Below are 12,477 nucleotides of genomic sequence, written 5' to 3'. Positions count from 1 at the left end.
CTTTTCAGGCATAATGTAAGGATTAATTCATGATTGATTGAATTATTCTTAGTAAACAGTTTACTGGAGCTTCTATCTTTCTTAAAGAACTGATTGTCAACCTATTTTTGTTTTTTTGTGGTAGCATGGCCATCTAATAATACTTAAATATATCATGAATTTTACCAAAATAATTTACAAATAGTATTATTTTATGGACTTAAAATTTCATTCATCTTGTCTAGTATACTGTAGACTAGGAATGTAATAAATGGCTACTTATTTACTTATTAGATGCTAGGGACTGAACTGAAAAAGCACTGATCCAATGAGCCACATGGCCAGCCCTTTTAATTTTTTATTTTGAGACAGGATCTCCCTAAGTTGCTTAGGGCCTTGCAAAGTTGCTGAGACTGGCTGTATTTGTAATCCTCCTGTCTCAGTCTCTCAAGCTTCTAGGATTACACCATTTGCCCAGTGGCAAATGGTGCAGTACCCAACTAAATGGTTATTTTAACAGATAGCAGAGACATTGCATTTCAGTATATTGAGGATTGACTGACTTACATTTTATTTTATAGAATTTATCCACTTATACTCCTTATATGAAAAAATATATTGGCAAATAAAAAAGGTGAAATCTCACAGAATTATTTTTTTTTTTTAGTTTGTTTCTCCATGATGCCATTCTTAATGAGAAGGGACATGAAATGGATGAAACCTGTTAGCTTTCTGGAGGTGGGGAGTTGTGGGAGATAAACACAAGAAGGGAAATAAAGGAGACACCTATGAATTAAAAACACACATATTTATTATGTTTTTTGCTTCATCTCATATACCAGAAAGAATTTCTGAGCTCATGAAGAAAAACTTACATGTAATATAACATTAAATTACAACTGCTAGCATGGTAAGATATCTTTCTCTATATTTTGAATTTTCTTAGGAATTATCAAATTTTGAAGAACATTTATATTTTACAAGGCAAATTACCTTATTTATAAAGTTTTAGGCTTCATTATATAAATACAAATTCAAATTAATTGTTCATTCTTACCAATATTTTGAGTATAAATTCTCACCAATCTAATTGGTACTGTTAAATGTAACATTTTTTTGCTTTTCTTTCTAAAATTGTGTTTGCTTGAAACCATCTGATACTTTGACTCATCAGGTGATTACCACCTAATTTTATGATGAGATACAGTCTGTCTTTAAAAATCAAGATTTATTACATTTATTAAGATTAAGATTTATTAAGTACCTTCTTGGCTTTGCCTAAAAGAAAATAAAGAAACAGCAGGATGAGGTGGAAGCAGAAGAGGAATAAGACTCTTTTACAGTTTTGTGAAGAAAGGAGATTTTAAACTACAATATATATATATATATATATATATATATATATATATATATATATATTTTTTTTGGTGGCACACACCTGTAATACCAATGGCTTGAGAAGCTGGGGCAAGAAGATTTCAAGTTCAAAGTCAGCCTCAGCAATTTAGGAAGGCCCTAAGCAACTTACTGTGACCCTGTCTCAAATTTAAAAAAAAAAAAAAAGACAGAAAAAGAAAAAAGAGGGGCCTGGGGATGTGGTTCAGTGACAAATCACCTCTGGGTTCAATCCCCAGTTGAAAAAAAAAATCTTATAGCTGGAGGAAACCCCAAGACATAGAAACAAATGCTTATGTTTCTGAACAAAGGAAACATGTTCTTTCAGGTTCAGTGGTATCACCACAATTCTCTACCAAGATATACTTCCAAGGAAGAAGTGGGATTTATGTGTGGGATTGATTAATGGGTTGTTATAGGACATGTTGGAACTCAACTGTCACTACATGTCAAGTTTATGCTATATTTATTCACATTTACTATGTCTTTTACATTATTGCAAAAATCTTCCACATAAAATGCCACTGACTGAGGTTCAAGGAAGTAAAGCAACTTTTCCAAGAACCAATAACCATCACAGAACAGATCCAAACCCATGTTTTCTGACCATAAACAGTGATCTGGTAGGTAGAGGCATTCCAAGTTTTGAGTTTGTTTGAAGTATGAGCTGGGATTATCCCATTGGAGGAAGATTAGATAAGACATCTGGCTTAGCAAGGACAGAGATTCCATGCTGGGAATAATAAGATCTATGGAGGATATCACATTTTTAAAAAAGTTGTAAGTGTTCTATTTACACACAGAATTCAAAGCAAATTGGTTTCATCCATCAGGAGAGACTATTATAATAATAAAGCAAAAGAAAAGAAGGGAGGGAACAAAGGAAGGAAAGAAGAAAGAAGAGAAGAAGGGGCAGGGGAAAAGGGAGAAGGAAAAGGAAGGCAATAATAGCAGAAATAAAACAGCCTAGTTGATGGAAAAACATCCTGTATATATCTGTGAATGACTAAAACACATAGTAAGAGTCAAATCAGCTGGAGAAGTGAAATGACAGAGATGCTGTAGCAGCAATTATCTCTAAGTAGTTGTATTATAGTTGTATTTTCTTCTTCATACATTTCTTCTTTAAATTATCCACAGGGAACCTATATTGTTTTAATAGTTCCAAAACCAATTTACATAACATAAATACATATATGGCTACATTATTTGCTGAAATATTTCTAAATTTTAAACCATGTAAAAGATATAAAATTGAGATTAAAACTAGAACACATTGTATTGAATTAGTGATTTACATTGAAATTATACAAAGTGCTGTAAGCCAAGCATCATAAAATTTGCTTTCTTCTTATGTTAGTGTGTCTAAAGCTAAATTAATAATCTCCTGTAATAAATGTACAGATCAATATATTTGGAACAATACTCCAAGTTTATAAAGCCCCTCTACTTGTTATTTTAAAATAGCGTACTTTGCCACTAGAGTTTCATTTTCAAGACACTTTTCTGGCTTTCTGATTGTGATATCTCATGAGATGCCATGGATCCAAAAAGTCTGAGTGATTGTACATTTCTGACACTGGTGTGAAGAATTTAAATGGATACTTTGCCTTGAATATTTCTGTGTGACATTGTAGTTACCATCTTGTATTCCACATAAAAATTGCTTTGGTGTTTGTCAATATCTATCCATAGTTACAAGGACTTCTAGGAAATTTCCACAATTAAGAAATGGAAAGAATCTAATGATAATAAGACCTTACAGTTCCATATAAATAGTAAGGCACCATGTTATTTCCTGCTAATGGTTTTTTTCCCCCTTGGAAATAATTTAGCATAATTATAATACTGCAGATTATCTCCAACATTGACATTCCATGATGGTAATAATCAATTTTATTTTTCTGCATTTGAAATGACTTAGCTTACCTTTCAAATTTATAAATGGATGCATTTTTTAATTAACCAACTTCATCACTGGACATTTGTAACCATACACAAATCACTGGTAAAACTTTTCTATAAGGATTTCATGTTAAGAACACCAACATTTTAGTGCCAGAGGATCTTCTGACCACATTGGTCTCTTCAAAGTCTTCAAACTAGACCTTCACTATGCTCCTTGCATGGAATTTTTGTCTGTAATTTCTTCATTCATTTAATCTTCAACATATAATATACTTTATTTACTCAGCTACCTTTTGATAAGAAAATTTTCAGTTGTTCCTCTCTAAACATTTCTTATGAATCTTTACTGAGAACAGACTTTCTCAAAACAATTTTGTGATAAAAATGTTTATAATAAATTTTTCACAGCTCAAAATATTTAGCCCATTGCATTCTCAAAAGACAAAAAAAAAATAGAAAACATATAAGTTCAATCCTGGTTGGAAAAAAAGGGGTGATAACACAAAGTATCATAATAACTAAATATGGTTTCTCTGTTTGGGATGTTTCTGGTGAAGTTTGAAAGTAATTTATTTTTTTTATTAAAAAAATTGATGTAAAATAACATTTCAAAATTGTTCTTATTTAATACTCAAGATATATTTGATTTCTCTTGTAAGCTTCATAAGAATGTTTATAAGTTGTATATGAACACAATATATTTATCTATCCTTCGATTTATTTGTTTTTATGTGGTGCTGAGAATTGAACCCAGGTGGGCCTCACACCTGCAAGGCGAGCAGTCTACCACTGAGCTACAGCCCCAGCCCCAAGAAGTTTTTTTAAAACCAGAAAAAGATTATTTTGTGAAATCAATGTCAAGTATATGAAATATAACAATTACAGGATCTAATGTATTCTTCCATTTACATTTGTATGCAGGATATGTATTTCTCCACTTAAGACACAATAATGAAAACAAAAATTTAACAAATTGTTTATTAAGTTTGTTGTATTTATAGGTAGTCAACTTTTGAAGTAAGAGAAAACCTACACTCTTTCCCTTTCAGCTGTTTTCACAGTAGACACTGTCTTTAAGAAAATGAATACACCAAGAAATACTGGAAACCCCCTGCCTTCCAGAAGTACTGATTAATTTGAGAGTTTGCATTTTTTTTCAGGCCAATAAAGTTTGATGTGAGTGATGGATATGAATATTTTGAATACTTTTCCTCCATAAGTTGGTACTATAAAATATTTATCAACACTGAAATACATTTTACCTACATTTACACTTACAAGATGTTAAACTGCCTAAGTGATATTTATCAGTGATTCTACTACTATATTTTATTTGTGTTTTTTGATATTCTTACTTCCATTAAGAAAATACTTTTAATTTGCTTTAGTATGCTTTACTAAAGTATGATTTTTATAATTGGAGTTGAAAAAATCAGTTGGCATAGTGCAGATAAAGTATTTATTTGATTGGATTTTTAGATATTTTGAAATCTATAGGTGATTGTTTTAAATTATTTTTCCTAAAAGGATAATTCTCTATCCAAAAATTGTGCCTATTCCCAGCAATATTTAACCTTTTCTGACAAAATTCTATTCAGTATATTGTTTGCTAGTAGTTACTTTTGAATGTGTGATTCTAGAATAATAGTTACCTAGATTATAGGTTCTCTAGCTAGAAGAGGGGCATCAAGAATAAGCAAGAAAATAAAGAAACCATAGAATAAAAGTATAAGTTTCTAAATACATAAATGCTACTTTTTTCAGTAATAATTCAAAATATTGGCAAATGAGGGGCTTTTAAAATTTTCTATATAGAAAGTACTTGCTTGAGAATATGTTATCGTTTCTCTAAACTTTTCTATTGTTTTTTTTTTTTTTTCTTCCAGTTACTGGCTAACAAACAAAGTTCCCATCAAAAGACCCAGCACAGGTCTCCTCATGTATACACTTGCCACAAGATTCTGTGATGAAATTCACCTGTATGGATTCTGGCCATTCCCTAAGGATTTAAATGGAAAAGCTGTCAAATATCATTACTATGATGACTTAAAATATAGGTACTTTTCCAATGCAAGTCCTCACAGAATGCCATTAGAATTCAAAACGTTAAATGTGCTACATAATAGAGGAGCTCTAAAATTGACAACAGGAAAGTGTATAAAGCAATAAAGCACATTTTAAAACATACAAACAAACCGAATATGCACTTCTGTTCTGAAGATGCTTCTGAAGATTTGAAAACAGGATCCAAAACAAGGCTGGGTTTCAGCATTCACGAATTAACTGAAAGGTTGATAAAGGAAGTTCATGTGAAATCCACTACCAGCTGATGAAATACCTGCAAAGTGCTCTAAAAATTAAATATTTTGACTTCAAGGGTCCTAGTAAGTGCCACTTCCACTAAGAATACAGTTTGAATGTATAATCAGTAGTGTTTACAAGATCAAACAATGCATTTGTCATTAATTAGCAAAGCAAATATGTTCGTCAATTTTGGGCTGCCGCTGCAAAGCAAAGCACATGAGAAGAGGAACCCAGGAACACAACTCAGCCCTTGGGAAATTAAATCATCCTTATCAGCAGAAATCAAGATGGAACAATTTGAGCAGTGAAATCCATAAGATTAGACAACTCAAGTAAATGCCTTCAGTCAGGACTCTGAGTCTGATCATGAATGTTATGTTTTTGTTTGTGTTTTTTAATTTTTGGGGGGATGGGGGGATGTCTTCTGAAGTCTCTTTTGATTTAGATACTGCGATGCTCAGAAATCATTTCTGAGATAAAGAAATAGGAAATACAAATGAATGAGAAAAATAAATGTCAAGTAATCATTACTAAAGTTCTCACAATTTTCAAAAACAATCACACTGTTTCTATTTTTAAGTTTTGTTTTGCACAACTCTAAACCTCCAGATTAATTTCCAGTGGTGTAGAAGGTACCAGCTAAACTGTACCACTTAGTAATAGTGGACCATTTTAAAGGAAAGACGTTCCAGATCATCTAAAATGGTAAAATTAACAGGAAAAAAAGGCACTTTAGGTACCAAAGATTATGCTCATTTTTCTATACAACATACCATTCTCCTCTTATGAAAGTAATACATTATCAAAATGAATATAGTATTATGCTATTAACGTGAAAGTTGTTTCTAAATATTTTTAAATTTCCAAAGTCAAATTTTATTTTTATTGGAGGGAAATCCTCCATATTCTCTTCATTTCATAATGATTCTGTGGAAACATTTTGCTCTTTAGAATAAAGAGGGGCATCAAGAGTAAGCAAGAAAATAAAAATATATATAATAAAAGAATAAGTTTAGAATAAAGTTTGATATAGAAGAAATGTAACTTCTAGTGGTTTAATATTCCCCTGTGATTCAAAGGTAAAGATTGTTATGCTCTTTGTATCATACTTAGTGCAAAAATATCATGATTAATATCAGAGATGATTAAGAGGTTTAACAATGAAACTGTGTCAGTGTTATGTACTTAACGTGAATTCAATTGACCAATAGTTTTCTGTAAATTTAATCACATTACCCCTAAATGTGTTTTTAAAGAAACTAAAGTTTTTCATAAGGTGATTTTTTTTAAAGTATAAAATATAACAGATTGGGTCAGTAAGTTAGTTTTCTTATAATTTATACTGCAGCAGTAGGTAATTCTGTTGGTAAATTGTTTCTTCAGAAAGCAGAAGCACTTTTTTCTCACTTCTTCTTTGGCATGAACCAACTTACATGACTTCTTGTTTCTTGGGGAAGGTGTCTAAGGAAAGAAGAAATAGCATGAGGAATAGATTTGTTTTGTTTCTTTCTTAGAGAAGGCAATGTGAGAGATGAATAAAAGCATGAATAATATATATATATATATACACAAATATATATATGTATATTCATGTTATCATGGTATAGATATTCAGAATAGTATGATTTTTAATATTTTTAATGATATGTGCTATTATTTTAAAAAATAAGGTAGATCATTGGGATACAGAAGACTATATTTTCCTAGTATTCTTGTGTCCCTAAGAAAGCAAAATGGAATACATATGGGAGATTCATAGCTAAAAATGAATAGAACTTTAATGTACTTTTATCATTAAACCTCTTATCTATTGAAAATTTTTTTAAAAATTGCAAACGCTTTGAAGTTAAACTTGAAAAGTATGATTTATCTAACATGAAAAGTAGAATCTTTTCATAAAGTATGATTTATTTAATAAATGAAAAGTAAAATTGTATCTCAGTTTGGACTGTTTGCACATAATAAATTGTTACAGTAGCCTTTATCTTGAATTCAGTAGAAATGTAGAAGTCACAAGTAAATCTTCCAACTTGATATTCAAAGTTTGTCTTTAAAAGCAACAGCAAGGTACCTTGCCATTTTTACTGCATTTTGAACAAATGTACTTAAACAATTTTAAGGCCACAGTAAACACATGTCAGCCATTCACTGTTTCTGTGCATTGATGTTTATCTCATAGATGTATTGGGTAGTGCCTTTTTAGCTTCTTCGCTCTGCTTTATTATCCTACACTTTCTGTTCTCTAAATACTTGCCCAGTTCTGAAAATGTTCAGCATAAAAAAAGGGCTTCAGTATTGACTGAGACTATTTTTGTTCATCTCAGGGAACTTTCAATACTCAAGAATGAATTCAATTAAGGTATTCAGTGTTCAAACAAGGCAACTGTACAACTGTACAAGTCTATTTCATTCCCTATTGTATATACCTATCCATCTGTCTTCCCCCTACTGTGGCCTTCTTATAAGGATAGGGCAAGGAGATCATTGAAGGCTAACAGCAAGACTAACAAAGAGTTGACATTTAACCAACAAGGGGGCAAATGGGATCAGAGCAAAATCAAATTATAAATACATACTTGAAGTATAAGGGTTTTTCTTTCTTTTGAAACTGTCTTACACTTACAGCTTTTTTTTTTTTTTTTTTTTTTTTTTTGCTTATTTTTCATGATTTAACCATGTACCTGGCAATGCTCAGGCAGCTGATTGTGAAATATTCCTGTTTAGGTAACATAATGTTACTGTGCTGTTAACATGGATAGGCCATGGAAACATTTCATCATTATTACCCCGCCTGTTCTATGGTTAATGTTATATTGCTGAAATAAAAAGTGAATCAGTAACAGATTTTCTGGGCAAATCTAAATGATTCAGCTCACAAGACTGATGAAACTACTGTGGAAGTTTTCCTAACTGAAAGAAGGTGCTGGGCATTCAAATGTCTTCATGTATTGTATATCATATGAATTGTATATCAATTATTAATGGGAATTTCTACATATATGCTTATATAAGTGATTAATTTAAATAATGCTAGGGGTAGTGTACATACCGACTAGTTACTAAGCTATTACACAGGAAAAGGGTGAACAAAGTAATTTATTTCTAATTGAGCCAGTTAGTCATAATGCACATAATGTTGTATTTGGTTCATAAAAGAATTGTTTTCATGTGGTTATTATAAGGACTATCTGTAATTGTGGAAGGGGTGTGGGAAGAGTTATGTATAGTTAGTGGTTATCTCGTCAAGTTTGGAAGTTTCCCCATCAAACATTATTAATATACAAATGTTTTAAAAAAAATGAGTGAGGGTTGTTGTTTGTATTTGATTTTTTAAAAAATCCAAATAAAGCCCACCTAGAAATAGATATTTTATTATATATGTGCTATAGATATATCTATATAGTACAAATAGACATGTGTGTAACATATATACAATGTTATATATGTGTATCCGTATGTATACACACTGAGTCTGTAAAATGTACACACTAGATTTGTGTTATGTTAACATCTTCAGGGTCTGCACTGTGAACTACCCTGGAGATATTAGACCACTTGGGAATAAAGAAGTTCTTTTGAAACTTCAGTGACTAAACTGCTTTAAGAGAGACCTACTTTAAAACTGAATTCTATGTTCATACTTAGAGTTAAAATAAAGGACTAGTATGTCCACATTTTCTTAAAATGAAAAAAAAATAATAAAAGTCTTCAAGCTGGCAGTGTATTTGAATTGCAGTTTTCAGATTGTGACTCCAGGCCTGCGTGTCTCATTTAAGTAGCACCTTTTAATAAATACTGTTTCTTTGTGTAGGCAAAAGCACAAGTGTTTCAAATGTATATAGCAGGAAAAAAGTCAGTTTACAGAGATAGCATTGCTGCACAGGATAATTGCTACTGAGAATTTCTTATATCATTTACTTGTGGAATTAAGAGATGAGGGTTTTTTCTGTCAGGTTCATTCTGTTAAACACTGTTTCCCTATCATTTGTGTATAGCAAGTGGGTATTATTGTTCCATCATTTGTAAAATTGTAAAATAAATTAAATTCCTTTTTTCAATTTTTTTCTCTTGCTTTTATATCAAAGACCTTGGTTCTACTTAATATGTCAATATTGGGTGGTCATTTTAGTAATTTTTTGTTGATGTTTTTGTCTTCCTTTCCCTTTAGCCCCAGTCATTGAAAATTAGGCTAACCATTTTATTTCAAAGTGTCTGCATAGAAATATGAATAAGATCAGTAGAAACAAGAACATGAGAAAATCATTAACAATTTATTGTATAGTACATTTTGGTTTTGGTTTTTGGAGGAGCATTACAGAGATGATGGTCATTTATATCCAAATTATACTCCCACTGACTAAAGTAACTGAGTCATTTCAGCTTTAGGGCTGAAGAGGACAATAACTCCTTATACATATATATTCAAGGACTGCCTCTTGACTTGTGATTTCATCTGCAAATTGCTATTCTTTGCAGGTGGCCTTCCAGGGGATGATTTTGAAAGACTATATACTTAAATCTTCTTTCATGACTTTTCATATGTGCCAATCCATGTTTTCATTTACTTCAATATTTTCTAAAGAAAATTTTAACTATAAATTCATGAGGTCTCTGTCAGCATTCTGTGATTTTGAAATTTTCTGTAGACCAATAAGTAACTGTTAACAAAGAAAAATTAGCAGAGATGCTATTTTTATACTTGTGTTATTATATTTTACCTTCAAAGATCCATAAACAGTGGATTGTTCCTCTCTGTTCTTGGAGTATAATCATATCTCCTCATGTAGAACTCCATTGTCTGATGTTACAGAGTATCTTTCAGGATTTTGGTGAGTTATGGTGACTTTCAGCTATTTTTCAAAAAGGCAATATTAAGCCAAGTATGCTGGCACATGTTTGTAATCCCAGCTACTTGAAAGAATGAGGCAAGAGTATCACAAGTTCAAAGCCAGCCTCAGCAATTTAACAAGAGCCTGTTTCAAAATAAATAAAAAAGAATAAGGAAGGGGATATAGCTGAGTAGGAAAGTGCCCCTGAGTTCCATTCTCAATACTCCCCAAAAAAGGCAATATTAATTTTTTTTCCTACCATCAAATATTGTATACAACATTTATTTATTTATTTATTTTCAAAATCTATTTATTTTTGTGGTGTCAGAGATTAAACTCAGTGCTTCATGCATGCTAGGAAAACACTCTACTGCTGAGTCACCCCAGCAATCACTAAATATTTATTCTTTTGAATAGATGTAGGTATGTTGTTCTCTGAAATTGTGATTAGACTTTCTGTGATTTTTCTCTATAGTGTGCTGTTGTTCAACAGGCTTTCCAAAGGAATGATATTTTCTCACACAATTCCAATTTATCTTCAGGGATTAAAAAGGCACTATAGCATACTGCAAAATTTGAGAAGTAGGGCAATTACAAAATTAATTTTTCTAAGTAAGAATGACCAAACAAATTCAACTTTTACATCTTCAATGCATGTTTTAAGAAGTGTAATTATATAGTATTTTTTGCAGTTTTTTTTCCTGGAATTAAAAACTAGGCAAACACTTTCCTTATAATATATTTATTGTTAGTGTATTGTATAAAACTAAATGTCTTTGTTCTTGTATTTGCTAGTATTAATGTAAAATACAGGTATTAAAATACAAAATAATTTGTGCTCATTTGATTAGGCACAAATTCTGCCTAATTTATTGAAATAAGTTTTTCTAAATTTTTGAAGAAATTTTTTTAGCTCTAAGTAACTGAATCAAACTAATTCAATGTATTAATGTTTATACTCTTAGTGTAAAATAGACTGACCACATGCTCATAATAATCCAACAATTTATGAGACCAATGTACATCTTTCTCTTCTATGTTAACAAAACTGAAATTGTCCACATTCTGATCAGATTCTGAATTTTGTACATATAGTAACAGATTTAATTTCAATAACAAAACTATGACAGGAATGCTGCAGGTATCCCAATTTTATAAGAGGTTGTGTGATTCTTTCAAGGTCACACAGCTCAAAAGGGAGACAACCAAAACTGGAGCCCACTAACTTCAGGACCCACTCTCTTAACAGCCACATTTGATGCTGCCTCCTCTTAACTGGCAAGAATTTCCTTGACAAACTAAGTTACCCAATAGATTATTATTTAATGAGCAGAAACAAGAAGTAAAGGTACATATATAGAGAGAATATGTAACTTAGACTTGGGAAAGTATTAATGATCACTGCCTCAAAACAGCACAATTATTTTTAATGATAAGAATATCTATGCCTGCCAGGTCAGTGTTTCTTCCCTAAACAGTGTTAAATAAATATCGTCATTTCTTGATTCAAACTTGTGGTATATGTTTTTCATGCACACTGTATTTTCCTTATGTGAAATCTTATTTATGTATCAAAAATTCATTAGAGTCATGTTAAAGTTGAAGTTCCTATCAAACATTTTGATTGAATTTGAGAGTTTCATTCATTTCCACTAGAAATTTTTTTTTATAGAAATGTCTTAAGGTTTGACTTCTGAAGATAGCTAAGTTCATCATTTAATACTGATTTCTTTTTAAACTGGGGTTTCTTTTTCTTTCTTGGCATGGGGGATGCCGAATCTTCAAATTAAGAGGATAGTTTAATGATTTCCCCTATATAAGAGAGAAAAGATTTCAGTCACTTAGTTGCTTAATTTCTAGAACACCAGTAACCCACACTGTGAAAAAATTAAATACCAATGTAAATATATGGTAATTTGTTTATTTATTTATATATTTACTGTTTCCAAATTGTTGATTTCTGTCTCAATTGCTATTGCAATTTTTCAAGTAAAAGAAAAAAATATAGCAATCCACGATGTGTTCCAGGAAAAAAAATTAAAAATGTGTTCAGTAAATGACA

At 31.1% G+C, this 12,477-nt stretch overlaps 1 protein-coding gene across 1 annotated transcript in view; it reads left to right on the top strand.

Moving 5' to 3' along the window:
• The window catches only part of St8sia4 (ST8 alpha-N-acetyl-neuraminide alpha-2,8-sialyltransferase 4), a 95,436-nt gene extending 85,792 nt beyond the window's left edge, over positions 1-9,644 (top strand). The window contains exon 5 of the mRNA XM_005326133.5: positions 5,169-9,644. Coding sequence (XP_005326190.2) covers positions 5,169-5,451 — 283 coding nt within the window. The 3' untranslated portion in view covers positions 5,452-9,644. The remainder of the gene's footprint in view (positions 1-5,168) is intronic.
• Positions 9,645-12,477: the final 2,833 nt, after the last annotated feature.

This window comes from Ictidomys tridecemlineatus, chromosome 1 (genome assembly GCF_052094955.1).
Source record: "Ictidomys tridecemlineatus isolate mIctTri1 chromosome 1, mIctTri1.hap1, whole genome shotgun sequence".
NCBI lineage: Eukaryota > Metazoa > Chordata > Mammalia > Rodentia > Sciuridae > Ictidomys > Ictidomys tridecemlineatus.
Note: the sequence above shows the minus strand (reverse complement) of the source record. Positions and strands in the feature narration are given on the sequence as shown.